This window comes from Cibotium barometz, chromosome 1 (assembly GCF_041138505.1).
Source record: "Cibotium barometz isolate CiBa-2024 chromosome 1, ASM4113850v1, whole genome shotgun sequence".
Taxonomy (NCBI): Eukaryota; Viridiplantae; Streptophyta; class Polypodiopsida; order Cyatheales; family Cibotiaceae; genus Cibotium; species Cibotium barometz.
The window spans coordinates 24,752,166-24,767,271 of NC_141046.1; the positions used below are offsets into that span (position 1 = coordinate 24,752,166).

A 15,106-nucleotide genomic window follows, 5' to 3' on the forward strand; every position below is an offset into this window, starting at 1 on the left:
GAGGCATACCTCCAGGGGACAGGATTTGTCAGATTTGTCGGACAGAGCCAGAGAAGGAGGAGCACTACATCTGTCGCTGCACAGCATACTATGAGATTCGAGGGCGCTACCATTGCCTTTTCTTCAGAGAGGGATTTGAACCACTGGCTAGAGTCATGAACTATTGTGATCAGAGATGCTTGGGTTTTTATCTCCCGGAGATCCGCAAGCTCAGACAGTCCATTATCAGGAGCAGACGCCCGACTGGTAGGGAGTCCACACAGAGACAGATTACTGACTTTTTTAGAGGGACTACCCGAGATGACACACAGCCGACAACCCAGCAGCAAGTACCGCGTGGGACTCTAGTTGAGAGAGCTATCCAGTTGGGCAGATCCAGACGCCCAAGGGTTCACGGATCCTCACATCGAAGACGGTGCCTACACCGGAGGATTCAAAGCATCATTGCGAGGGGGATAAGCTTGCGACGGAGTGGGCTACCACCATGGAGATCGTTGGCCCCGAGCATGTAGTGGGCTTTGTTGTGGATGGGGAGCCTTCCAATAGGGCGGCGGAAGCTATCCTCCAAGGTATGTATGGCCATGTCACGGTGTCCTTTTGTATGGCTCATTGCCTAAAAAACCTCCTCAAGGACATAGGGGCATTGCCATGAATCAGCCCGCTCATTGAGAAGGCCAACACCATGGTCTCCTTTGTCCTCAACCACCAAAGACTTCGGCATGAGTTCAACAAGAGCTCCTCTCTCTCTCTTCTCAAATATTCCTACACCCGGTTTGCCTACAACTTTCTCATGTTGGGCTGGTTGAAGGATTGTAGTGGTGCTTTGAGAGGGGTTTTCCTTAGCGACGAGTTTGTCGACATGCAAGAGTCCCGTACAAACACTAGCCAAGAGTGTAGGTTACAGGCGGATGACACCTCTTGGTGGGAGCGTGTGAAGACCATGGATGCTATGGTGAGGCCCATAGTCCACCTCTTGAGGATTGTAGACGCTATGCAACCATGCATAGGCAACGTCTACGAGGCCATGGATCGCATGATAGAGAAGTTGAAAGACTTCGTGCCTGACGAAGACGATACGAGGAGATCCATGCATTGTGTCTAGGAAGGTGGACTTCCTACTACTCTCCATTGCATGCAGCAGCTTATGTGGTAACAAGCAAGAGAGTGACCGGGAGGTGAGCGTTGGATGGAGGATCATCTTGGACCGTCTTGTGCCTGATGCATCGGTTAGGCGCAAGATCAGGGACCAGCTTTCCATGTAGAGGTCATTTCATGGCTCCTATGGCTGTCATGATGCACAGATTGACCGCTCCAAAGTTGGTGCTGCTCTATGGTGGGACGACTTTGGTTCGGATGGACCGGAGCTACAGTAGCTTGCTATCCGTATACTTAGCTAGGCTGTCAGCTCCTCTTGCTTGGAGAAACTTTGGAGTACCTACAGCCACATTGCCTCTAGGAAGAGGAAGTGACTTGGGGTAGAGCGTGCCAATGACCTTGTCTTCGTCAGCGCGAACTTGCGAATGCTTTGCAAGAGCGTGACCAAGAACGCAGATCCCTTCACCGAGTGGGAGATGAGTCAACAAGAAGAGCAACAAGAGGATGACGTGCAGCAGCAGCATGCCAGTGAGGATGAGACTGACGATGAGCTTGATGCTCCTTTGGTACAAGCTACCCATGACCATGAGGCGAGCACTTCACGTGGATGATCATTCATGGATCATGATTCATGGGCCTTACTACTTAGCTCTAGCCTCTAGTCTCTAGACTTCAACACTTTTTGTCATTGACTCATTTGAGTTCGTCCATGTATTCTGCTTCCTTAAGGCTTAGTCCTGAATCTTGAGTCATGACTCATTTTGTATCTACTTAATTATTAATACAATCAACTGTGAACGCCTTCACTCTTTGATTGGCGTATTTTGTTAATATGACTCAAAAGCTTACCATTTTAGTGTAAATTTGTGCTCATTTTGATGTACTTCCAAAGTAGAATAAGTGTAGAGTAGAAAAACTTTTTAAAAAAAGTATTTTTTGAGTGCCGTTCCCTCGCCCGTCCCATTCCCTACTTATGGCCGTCCCCCGTCCCGTCCCATCCCCATCCCTTGTGACTATGCCCGAAAGGCAGGGAAGAGGGCAGAGTATAGAGATGGCCATGTCATCATCAATGCTAAAGTGGAGGCATAGGGCCGCGTGGCCTATGAGAAAGCTACGGATTGTGTTTTGGAACTGCAATGGAGCAGTATGGTCCGCCGACCCAGGACGGATGGAGGAGGTAATGGGAGAAAGAGATATCATGTTCTTGGCAGAGACGGGTGGAGGAATACCTGTGGGAGTCGGCTTTGAGATGAAGCACTCGCGGGGAGGGTAGCTCTCGAGGATCGGGAGGCATTGCTATTCTCTTTAGGAGAGGTCTTCAGTCGAGGATTCACATCGTTGGGCAGGATGAGGAGACACGCTTTATGTGGGTGAGACTCCAGGTGACAGCTACCCATGTACTATACATAGCACTATGCTCCTTTTCACCTGACACATCCCGTTACGCACGATTGACACAGCCGATGACGAGACACCAGGGCACAAAGAGAGGCTGGCCTCACCATATGAGGCCCTATCAGAGGACATCACACAGTATATGCAGCTAGGCGAGGTTCTCTTGACCGGGGATTTCAACACGAGGACACAGGATGCTTCAGAGACTTCAGGGTTTGGGGTTTCGCTCACAGATGGTTTGGGGAATTATAGCATTATATGAGAGGGTAGTGGGGAGAGTTTGCTGCCCAGGAGGACTATCAGCAGAGACAGCTAGCACCATAGATGTGGGAGCACAAAGCAGTTTCCCCGGTCCCTGAAGGAAGGAGGGCTTAGCCCTCGGTGGTGTCCCTCAGGCAGGAACGGCTACTTCAACTTTTCAGGGTGGATTTCATCCACAAACTCAAAAGTTTATGGCTAACTGATATTTCTCATCATCATTTGGCAATTGCAGCTGTGTTTATTATTGCTGGTCGCAGGGAAACTTGCAAGTACAGTTTGGAGGGAGGCGAATGAACTAAGCAGGGATGCCCTTGGGCTGTACATAGATGGATCTCTGACTTTATTGACAGAGGAGGCGGAGGAGGTTTCTCCTTGTCAGGGCTCCTTATTTCTTTGATGCTCCATGCTGATGATATTGTTCTGATCTCTGACTCACAGGAGGGCTTACAGTGACGTATGATAGCCTTGGAGTTCTACAGGGAGAGGGGATTGACAGTGAACCTTGGGAAGACCAAGGTCATGATCTTCCACACATCACCGAGGGTGAGGACCGACACGCAGATCTTCTATGGAGGCAGCCAGGTCAAGGTGGTGAGTTCATATGTGTACCTGGGGATGACTTTTACTAGAGCATAGGGGGGCGTTTTTCCATGCGACAGGCTTCATAGGACCGTTGACTCGAGGATATACAACTCTTGATTTGCTAGAGAGACAATGTCACCAGGGACCCTTCCAGGAGCCCCGTACGAAGGGGTGGCTCTTTGATAGCATGGTCACCCCATCTATGATGTATGCTGCCCCAGTATGGGCCCCCAGTTTATCTTTAGCTGACTGGCAACAGATCGAGAGGCCCCAGATCCTGATGCTATCACGGATGATCCCCGCAGTAAACCTTCGGTTCTGCACGATATTGTATGGGCCGAGTTCGCTGCATCTCCTATGGTGATCGAGGCCCTCTTCCAGACGATAGCCATCATTCAGAGAGTCAGAGCCATGGACCCAGACCGACTTCCCCGCTGCGCACTACAGGCAGCATAGAGGATGGTCACCCAGGGCTGAGAGTGCTCATGGTATGCAGCAGTCCTACACTGGTTTTCAGAGCATGGACTGGATATTGACAGAATCCCTCCTTTTCAGTACGATGAGGCCTCCCCATACTTCAGACTTTCTCATGCTGAGAGGAACCGGGTTTTGAGATATGATCTGTTGCAGCTGCACAACTGTCGGACATGGATTGGCCCAGTCCAACCCCTGCCGACAAAGATGCAGTACTATCGTGACCATTTCCTACAGCTCACAGAGGACGGTCTTGTCCGGAGGCCCCACTACATAGATACATACATGTCACATGCTATGATGGTGACCATTGGACAGCTCAGAGTTTATTCACACACCCTCGAGATGGAGGCAGGACGTGCTGCAGGTGTACCACAGGAGGCACGCACATGCAGGCTATGTCATCCGGAGGTTGAGTCAGAGGAGCACTTTGTGTGTAGATGCTCAGCCGACTATGAGAGATACCACTGCTTATTTCGGGAAATTTTTGGACCACTGCGCCGACTGATGGACTACCCAGATCAGCGATGCTTGGGATTGTTCCTTATGGAGATACACCGGCATAGAGAGCGGACCCTGCAGTTACAGTTACAGCGACCCAACTCATCCCAGACCCGCATCACCAGCTTCCGGCCCTCTACAGAGACACCCTCTACACTACCAACCACCCATCTACCACCTCCATCGACTGCCTCTCGCCCTCTTCACTCGACCACCAGAGGTGGGCTTACTATCTAGAGAGTCATGGAGGCCCGCGCTACACGGAGGCCACAGCTACCTGGGCCACGTCCTCGACACCGGCTCCAGGGACAGATTGATGAGAACTTGGCCCGTCATTACAGAGCTCGACAAGAGGCTATGGGGAGTCCCTGACTGGATGTATCAGATTTGGGAGCTTTCCCAGCCCCATCCCCGATGTATGACCTCCTACACCCACCCACTTCCACAGGATGGGGATAGTTTTTAGTGGCATGATTGTACACATTATAGCATACTAGAGATAGCCTTGCATTGAACCTAGATATAGTAGATCTAGATATAGCTCCATCCTCCCACTAGACAGATCTATTTCCAGTTTTACTTTTACATTCAATGTAACTTTTTTCTTTCTTATCCATGACATTTAGAGGACATGGATACATTTTGTACATCTGTTTTGTCTCATAGGCCAATTTGGCCTCTAGTAGACGTTAATACAATCTTCTTTCTCACACACACACACACGAGTTTTGTCAAGCATATCAGAAACGATGAAAGTACAAAACAAGCAACTAGCTGGTGCAAAAGGTGATTTCAGAACTGTTGAGTTGACCTTGTGATGAAGCTGGTGTCAATCCAGCCGTGTTTGAAGTCGAAGCTGGAAGCCGGGTGTTGGCCGCATTCAAAGGTGTACTCCCAGCGGCATGAGTTGCCAGCGTCCGACAAAAACTAGCATAACGCCGCAGTCGAGTAAGGAAGTGTGAAGCAAGATCCAAGACTGCATCAACGTATGACTGCAAACAAGAAAAATAAAGAGGTTCATTCAAACCACTCCCAGGAGCATCACTTCATGATTCTAAACCTTGACTTTGTCTTTTAGATTGCTCCTTGGGGAAAAAAAAAACGGAAAATAGGAAAATTGTGGCAATTACCTGAATATATGGTACCAACGCCAGTTCAACTGTCATCGCATCATGTACAAGCCCTGTTAATGTCTCACCTGATGCCGTCCAGGGCTCTGCAATAAATGTTGCCGGATTAATAAGTGCAGCTTCAATACCCTTGCCAAGCATTTCCAGCAATAGCCTTGCTTGCATGTCAAGGACAACCGCCCTTACATCGGAGCCATCAGCACCCTCTAGCATCCGGCACTTGATCCGATCCAGTGCCTGAGGTTTTCAAACTTTCTTCATGTAAACCAATGGGATATGAAAGTTTGTACATGATATGCAATAGCGACAGTTTAACCACTTACGGGACCATAGTGCTGTCGGTGTGAGAGAGATGGCAGCAAATGGAAATCCGCATCAAGTACTGCAATCACCTTATGAAATGTGACTGTTACATAACATCAAGCTAAACCATCAGATGATTGGTTAGCATAAAGACCACAATACTCAATAGCTCTCCCTTACAGCAATATGTAAAACACAATAAAAGTTTGTTTACAGCAGTAAACTACATCTCAAAGCCATACGAAAGGAGAGTAAAGCCAAAGACCATGCAAGGCTTCTCACCGCTGCAGCACATTTGCACCTAGGTCCTATCCTGGCTAGCAACTTCAATGAGGTAATCCCTAAATCCCTGTTATGAATACAAATATCCCTATGGGAGCCCCACTAAACACAAGTTCTAGGACTATTATAATTGGTCATGTGATTGCAAAGATTCACAAAGCCACAGTGTAGATATATGTCAGTAGGATATGTATCAATAGAATGCCTAGAGTGACCATGCCTTCACACACAATTCCTCAGTAAGTTGAGACTACAACACACTTCTGTTTGACTCACTATTCAAGCCAATAGCCACCATATTGTGCAGTTCACTTTGCATCTCAAGAAGGAAGGAAGGTGAAGAGACTCCAAATTATGCTTTCCCACACCTCATCCAAAATAAACGTTCCGTCCCCACTCAGAATAGTAAGGCTGTGTCTGAAGCCTGACTTCTGCACAAAGATACCTCATTTCAGCTGGTCACACTTTCACACAGTACATCCCATGGGAACTTTAGTGGAAGGCAACCATGGCCAGCCATCTCTCCTTCACGCAGCCTGCTTCTGAGAGAGCGTAACATAGATTGAACCATACTTGGAATCATACTTATCCAAACGTATACAAGCGTTTGTAAAAAATGTGTATGATACTTGCATATGTTATGTGCTCTTCTATTGTACACTTTACAAATGGTTGAGATGATAAAGGTAACAAATATGCAGCCTTAATTATAGGCAATCACTAACCAGAGAACAAAATGGCAGAGTTTTTCTCCATACCATATTTGGGGACTCAGAAGATTCAAGAGTTAGCGCCTGAACTGGAGACTCGCCCCCTCTGCCTGCGTTCATGTGCCCCCTCTCCCATCCCTTCACTTCAGCCTGCATCCCCGTCCTGCATTCACCAATGCTCTCCCGCTGCCGCCTGCTCGCCAGCCGTCTCCGTCAGCACCCCCTTTGCTTCTTCCCCCCACCCCCAACACCAACAGAGTCCGCCCCTCCCTGCCCGTCTTTTTCTGAAACGGACCTCCAGCTCCTCGCAGAGCGACAGTCACCTCCCTAGAGGCCTCCAGATCGGTCTCTAAGCTAGTTGGTAGCCGCCCGCGGCACGTGGACAGATCAAGGATCTTCTGCAAGGTAGCCTAGAAAGATCACTAGTATTCATCCTCTGAAGCGTGGATACTACCAAGTTGAATTTGATTCGCCTGCCGCATCAGACAGAGTCATGCAGCTGAGCCTCGTCGCAATGCATACGGCCCAGACCTTCTTTGCGAGGTTGCAGCACAGCTTCAGCCTAGTATCCGACCCCGTGGCTAGCATCTCAGGATTTCCCATTACAGTGTGCTTTCTTGGCCTCAAGCAATTATGTCTTCCCCTTCTCTTGGTGATGGGTAGAGTTATCGGGAGAGTGATGAACCCCACCCCCCCACCCCAAGCACAAAACCACCGCTTCAGTTCTAGCTTGGACGGCAAGGATTCCCTCTCTTTGCACCTGCATAACCTCTCTGAAGAAAATTTCTCATGTCATATCGGTTCCGTGCCTCCGCGGAGCTCCTATTTTGCACAGAGTTGAGTAATCTGCCCTCCCTGGACAGTGCTTCATTTGCCATCACATGGGACACCTTGCTAGAGCTTGTCCCCGCCGTCAATCCAAGAGAGCGCCACCAATGGTCCCCCACTGTACCTGCTGCCAAACCCTGTAAGATCTCCCTTGGGCCATCCCCTAGGATCACTTAACATAAAACCCTTGTGGATCAAGATAGAAGACATACCTAGGAAAGCCTACCAAGGTTTCCATAGGCCCGACGAAGAACTCATCCACCACCACCACCACCCCCCCTCGCCCCCTCCAGCCCCCTTGACTTCTGTCCCCAGCTTCCCCTTCAGCGGCTCGTTCAGCCCCTCCCCCCTCAGCTTCATAGGAGGCCCCACCCCCCCCCCCCCCCCTGTTGGAAGGTTGGCAATTTCGAGCTTGTGATCTATGGCTAGAAGGTGCCTTGGATTATCCCATAAGTGGAAGCATGGGAAGTTGAAGAGCCATATATAAGGCTAGAGTGGCACCTTGTCATAGTCATCTCCTCCGGCCGGTGTTTTGGGAGGGAACTCACCGGGAGATGGGAGCCCGATGGAGGGATGCTGCAGTGCCCGTTGGGGATGTTCGTGGTGCTCGATGGTGATGCGTCTCCTACGTGCATTAGTCTTCCATTGTGCATTCTGACATGGTATCATAGCCCGGGCGCGTGTGGTCCTGGGCGGCTCAGGCGTGTGTGGTCCTGGGCGACCCGCTCGCGCCTCGGTGGCTTGCGGAGCTTGAATCGAGGGAGGGTGTTGGAAGATTGGCGATTTCGAGCTTGTGATCTATGGCTAGAAGGTGCCTTGGATTATCCCATAAGTGGAAGCATGGAAAGTTGAAGAGCCATATATAAGGCTAGAGTGGCACCTTGTCATAGTCATCTCCTCCGGCTGGTGTTTTGGGAGGCAGCTCACCGAGAGATGGGAGCCCGATGGAGGGATGTTGCAGTGCCCGTTGGGGGTGTTCGAGGTGCTCGATGGTGATGCGTCTCCTACGAGCGTTAGTCTTCTACTGCGCATAGTGACCCCCCCCCCCCCCCCCGCGCCCGGGGGGGCAAGTTCTATGGAAGCCAGTAGACTACAACTTCCTTCAATGCCTCCCCAACGAGGGAGCACGCATCTTCAAGGAGACGGTGACCCCCATCCGTATCTACATGGTTTTGCATCACTCTAGGCCTTCCACCCTCGAAGATGCCTGCTCCCTCCCCAACGAGGGAGCAGGCATCTTCGAGGAGACGGTGACCCCCATCCGTATCTACATGGTTTTACATCACTCTAGGCCTTCCACTCTTGAGAGTAGTGCAATGATCTTTTCCTTTCCTCTCAAAGTAGCGAGGGACAGAATGCAACATGGAGTCTGTGTCTGCCGCCATTCACGGGCAGGCAATAAAGCTCTCACATCATCTGCAAGATCTGCGTATCACAGATATGCTCACTCACTTCTGGCAATTTGCACGGATGGAGAGGAGTGGTTTTGGCCACACAAGGACCCGAGGGGAAACTGGTGTTCTATTGTAATTCCACCGGTCAGTGTGGAATGCTTGGAAGAACGCAATGCTAATCAATACACATAAATACAAACTGAGATTTAATGGACAACAAGCACAACACAAGATGTAATTTATTGAATTGACAAGAGACGCACAATGAGCAAGAATAACCGGCCCTTCCCTCAAATAATGTTTATTGATCTTGGGAGAATGAAATACATAGTATCATGGGCATTTCTACCTAGATTTCCAAATCAATGCATATGAATACAGTATTGCAAACAATATGGTTGTCGGTGAAGAACTACAACTCACACTACCCTCTCAAGTGCCCATGTTCCCTACTATATGCTCTCTATTGTTCCACCGACACGCAGTAGAAACAATCTGCATGAGAGCACATAGGACAAGAGAACACTACACAGGTGTGAGCACGACTGCTACTCCCTCCTACTACTTGCTTCCACAATTGAGCAATAAAGCTTACCAATTGCAAGTAGAGTTGATGACAACGGAAGTCTTCGCAATGGAAGTGTCTGGAGTGTTGAAATCTTCAATCTGTGCGATCCTTTGCGATAGAAGTCTTCAAGAGGATGAACGGAACACCAGGAAAGATTCCCCTATGATTCAACTGGAGAAAGAAATGCTGAAATTATGATTTTCAGCCAAAAAACCAAAAATTACACAGAATATAAGAGCTGTTTTGCTGAATTTCGGTCAATGGGAGTGTCTAGAAGAGTGAATATCACCTGGAAACACTCTTGAAAGCGAATTTTGGTCAATGGGAGTGTCTAGAAGAGTGAATATCACCTCGAAACACTCTTGAAAGCTTGGAAAACACACTAGCAAGCTTGGATATGGAGTTGGGAAGGAGAAAGTGTAGAAAATACAGCCAAAGAGGCTCATGAAGGAGGGTGCCAACTTCTAGAAAGAGAAGGAAGAGAGATGATAAGACGTCCACCCTAGGTGTCAGGCAAAGAGAAAAAGTGACTTGTGGTGCAAGTTGGGATGGACACATGGCTGGTTGCTCTCTTTGAACAAAGGGGATAAGGTCTAGGTAGTGGGCATTGAGCTTTCTCCACCTCGGGACATCAGTGTGTGCGGACACAGGGCTGGTCATAATTTTTAAGTGAGTTTTGGGCGAATTAATAAAGTGTGTACATAAACTCACTCATAAATTAGTGCTAGTTTCTAAGGCTAGGTTTTGACCAATACTTACCACCAATCACATGCCACATAACCATGTCAAAAGACACTTTCATACGCAAGGTTCACAGGCAGGCATCCCCTTACCCGGAACTACACATTGGTCAAGCAAGCATGAAAATAGCATGCAAATTCAATGGCAAGCAAGCACATAAAGATGCTAGTCATAATGAGAAAGCAAGAGTGGACCAATTGGGTGGCAAAATCCCCCCCCCCCTCCCCCGGGCTGCTTCTAAACAGTTGCCTGCGGACTGAAAAGCATCCAAGTACATTTGAAGTAAGTATGGGAAATCTCGAAAGAACTCTTCATCTATCCATTTAGCATCATTGGGAAGATAGTTCTTGAACTTCACAAAGTAACACTTGACAACTTTGCCTACAACAAACTTGTGTTCCTTGTGATACACAGTCTGTTCTAGCTGCATAATCTCCTAAGCCCATCCACTTCTCGTGGATCCTCAATGACCAGTTCTCTAGGCCCCGGCCCTACATACTTGCGAAGAAGACTCACATGAAAAGCATTGTGTATATGCCAACGACTAGGCAATGCCAACCTGAAAAACACTTCATTGATCTTCTAGATCACTTGAAAAGGCCCATAGTACCTGGTTGTTGCAAGCTTAGGGTATACACCCTCTTTGTCAAGCCTCGTGGCAAGTCTTGCTTTCTTGAATTTCAGCAATACCCAATCATTCCCTTTGACATCAAATTGTACTCTATGCTTCCTGGCATCCTTCTTATGTTTGTCTTGTGACCTTGCAATGGAGGTCTTCACCTAAGCAAAAGCAATATTCAAGTCTCTTACATACTCGTCAACTGCAAATATCTCATCCTTTGTGCAAAGGATGGGTGGCCAAACCACCTTATCATAAACAATCTCAAACGGGGGCTTTTCCCGTAGAAGCATGCACCATGTTGTTGTATGCAAATTCCACAAGCAGTAAGTACTTCTTCCACGAAGACTTTTGATCCGCAACATCACATTTCAAAAGATCCAACATGGCTGAATTTGCAGCCTCACTTTGGTTATTTGTTTGAGGGTGATAAGCTAACGAGAAGTCCAATTTGGTACCCATATTATCAAATAAGGTCCGCCAAAAGAGACTTGTAGTCCTAGAATCTCTATCCCCTACAATGGACTTCTGCATTCCATGATGCTTGAACACTTGTGCAAGATATATTTTAACCATATGCTCAACTTTGATGGTCTTCTTAGCCGGCAAGAAGTGAGCTTGCTTGCTAAACATATCCACAATTGTCCAAATAGCATCATTACCCTGTTGGATCCGTGGCAAGTCCATAATAAAATCCATTGTAATACTTTCCAATGGTTGCATGGGAATAGGCAATGACTAAAGTAAACCTAGTGCCTTTTGCCTGTCAAATTTCAACTTTTGACGAGTGATACATGTACGTACATGTGCCTCTATGTCCTTTCACATACCCGGCCAAAAAAAATATCGCTCAATCATGTGCGTAGTAAGCATTATGCCTCTATGACCAGCATACAGAGGAATGACACTCATCCAAAACATTTTGCCTCATGTCAAACACCACACACAGGCAATTATCTTTCATAAAATAACCCTCTTTGATCACATATGAGGCATGTGCATGACCAACCATCAAATCAGCCCAAATAGTGGCAAAATCAACATCCGTATGATACAAATCACGCATGGGAGACAAGTCTCCATGAGAGGTAGCCAGACAATTCATCTGCCACTACATTCTTCTTCCTGGAGTATGCAAGATCTGAAAATGAAACATAGAGAGAAAATTGGCCATCCTCATATGCTTTCTGACAATTTAGTTTGGGTAGAAAATCCCTCAAATTCTGGTGATATGTCTTCACAATGAAATCAACCCCAAGAAGGTAATGTTTCCATATGGTTAGTGCATGAATTACAGCCAAGAGCTTTTTCTCATAAATGCCAAGAGAGATTTCTACATCATGCAATCTACGGCTCTTATAAGCCACAGCATGTCCCTCTTGATCCAGATGCATCACATTCCACACTATATGGCTTTTGCAAATCTGGAATGATTAACACAGAACCATGTGTAGTTGAATCTTTCAATTTGAGGAATGCATCTCTCTCTACATTAGTCCATTTGAATATAACCTTCTTCTTTGTTGAGTCATGCAAAGGAGAAGTAATCCATGCAAAGTGCCGAATGGACCTACAGTAGTAAGAGCATAATCCAAGAAAACTACGGATCTCATGCACCGATCTCAATTCAAGCCAATTCCGAATCGCATCAATCTTTGGGGGATCCATCCGCACTTCATCTTTGGACACAATATGTCCAAGATAGTGTATCTCTGACAAGAAGAAGTCACTCTTCTTTGCATTTATGAAGAGTTCATGCTTACGGAGTTCTTAAAAACAATAGCCAAATGAGCTCTATGATCTTCTTTGGTCTTGTCATCAAAGAAGACACCCGTAAATTTCCTGTATCCACGAAACATGCGATCCATCATTTTATTAAATGTAGCTGGGCATTCGTAAGACCAAAAGGCATAACAAGATACTCATAAAGCCCAAATGTTGTCCTAAAAGCAGTTTTATGTACAGCCTCAGGCACCACACACACTTAATGATACCCACTCTTAATATCAATTCGGCTAGAGCATGCCGATCCATCCAACTTGTCACGGATGTCATCTATGCGTGGAATCGGAAACCGATTCTTGTTGGTGAGCCTATTCAAAGCTCTATAATCCACACATACGAAAAGATCCATCCTTCTTTTGAACCAATAGGACAGGTGAACAATATGGGAAAGAGCTTGGCTGATCCAAACCCTTCTCAAGAAGCTCATTTATCTACTTCATGATATCCTCTCTTTGGGATGCACTCACACGATAGACAAGCCTATTAGGTGGTGAGCTATCCGGTACAAGATCAATGCGATGATCTTCCAATCGTATGGGTGGCAACTCAGTTGGTAATTCATCAGCAAAACAATCATTATACTCTTGCAAAAATTTCAGCCTATCATTACTAAGAGTGTTTACATGCACATTATTTTCTTCGACACATGATCTCGTACAAAAATCAAGTACGCAAAAACAATCTTTTTCATTACTTTATTAATTTGTACATGAGATACAATAGGGATAGTATCACCCTCTTCACTAGTATCAATCACATGCTCTCGGCCTTTATGCAGGAAGGTGATTCTGTTGGTCTTGTAAGCCTTGCACGCATCAACATACAGTTCTCTTTCACTCTATTGTGAAAGACGATCACCGCAAACACTAGCTATCTCTACAGGTAGAACACTAGAGACAGTCGTACAATGAATGTTGAAGATGCCAACACAAGAGGTGGGACAATTAAATGCATGTTTCCAATGCTTTACAAGAAGAGCAAACTCATGTGGTGTCTACCAAGGAACAGGAACATGTGGGACAACAGTCTTGTGGTTAAGTGAGAATGCAAGAAGAAGAGTCCATTACCTTAAGGGCTGAATTTACTTGTATGCATGCTCTTCTTTATGCATGACAAGAAGAATTGAAGCTTTACACTAGCATCCATTGGTACATGATCGTTTGAAGGCCAAGAAAGTTGAATCTTTTATGGATCATGCCATGGCAATGATAGCTCATGAGTTGCACATGCCGAGGGATGCAACACGTGCATACTTGGCTCCTACCAAGGATGCCTATGCAGAAAAGGCAACCATCCCACATGTCTTGGTATCCCCACATATGGTTGAATAAGAACATATGTCTCAGAGAATGAATCCTCATGCTATTGGAGAGGAACCATTGGCGACTTCACGCTATGTAGGTGTACCTTATGTAGCGTGTAAGGATGCAATGTTTATAGCAGTGGGCAAAATGAAAGTCAAATGCCATTGCTGGCTGAAAATGTGCGGCACAACACATGCAACAAGGACTGTAATTTTCTGTTGGTGTAGGTATTCCGCGTATCTCTCATGCTACTCATGCCCTTGAGTGTGCTCGTGAGAGGGAGAAGCTATGGGTGAAAATGCACCAATGTGTGTTGAGGGGCCAGCCTTGCCTCATGCTTACAGGGCACATATTTCTATGCCTAATGCATCCCCTTTTGTTCTCAAAATGATGCCAGTCATGGGGTTTGTCCCAATGGACGTACATGTGGGAAAACATGTTGAGATGTAAGCTGATGCATCAAAGTCTCGTCGCTTCAAAAACGAAGACAATCTGTGAAGTTTGATACATATCATGGGGAATATGATGCATCAAAGGCACTTGCTTTTATTGCCCAGTTTGATATTGCTCTTAGTGATGAGGATTTCACTTAGAAATCCATGATCTGACATGTAACCATGTTCATGAAAGGTACTGCTACTCATTGATGGCTTACTGAGAAGCTCTCACCAAATTCTGTTAGATCATGGGAAGAGTTTGAGGAAAGGTTCTATGTCTAGTTCTTGCCTCCCAATGCATTAAATGAGATAACAATGAAGTGGGATTGGGTGAAGTAAAATGAGGGAGAAACGGTGAATGCATATGTGCAACAGTTTTGGAAAGTGCTTTTGGAGGTGTCTCCGTTTATGTATATTCCAGAGGCAGACAAGAAGAGAAGGTTTTAATCGGAATTAAAACCCGTGTACAAACAAATGTATCCTAGTCACACCTTACAGCAACTAACTACAGCCACCACTGCCACCGAGCAATTGGAACTCAAGTTGAGTCGATCATAAGGCTCAACCCTCATTCCAAGGCAAAAAGAGGGCTGTCTAAAACCTGAAAAATAGAGGACAGCCACCTAAAAAGGATCAAAACCAAGATAAAAATGATCCAAAGGCTGAAAATAAGCCTACCAAGAAGCGTCATTTCCAA

The 15,106-nt window shown here is 46.6% G+C and overlaps 1 protein-coding gene across 4 annotated transcripts in view; it reads right to left on the reverse strand.

Moving 5' to 3' along the window:
• SFR6 (sensitive to freezing 6) overlaps nt 1-15,106 on the reverse strand; it is a 118,751-nt gene that overhangs the window by 39,689 nt on the left and 63,956 nt on the right. For all 4 annotated transcript variants that reach the window (XM_086799361.1, XM_086799353.1, XM_086799379.1 and 1 more), the window contains exons 10-12: nt 5,762-5,844; nt 5,439-5,675; nt 5,120-5,300 (exon numbers count right to left, since the gene is read on the reverse strand). In XM_086799361.1, coding sequence (XP_086655487.1) covers nt 5,120-5,300; nt 5,439-5,675; nt 5,762-5,844 — 501 coding nt within the window. The remainder of the gene's footprint in view (nt 1-5,119; nt 5,301-5,438; nt 5,676-5,761; nt 5,845-15,106) is intronic.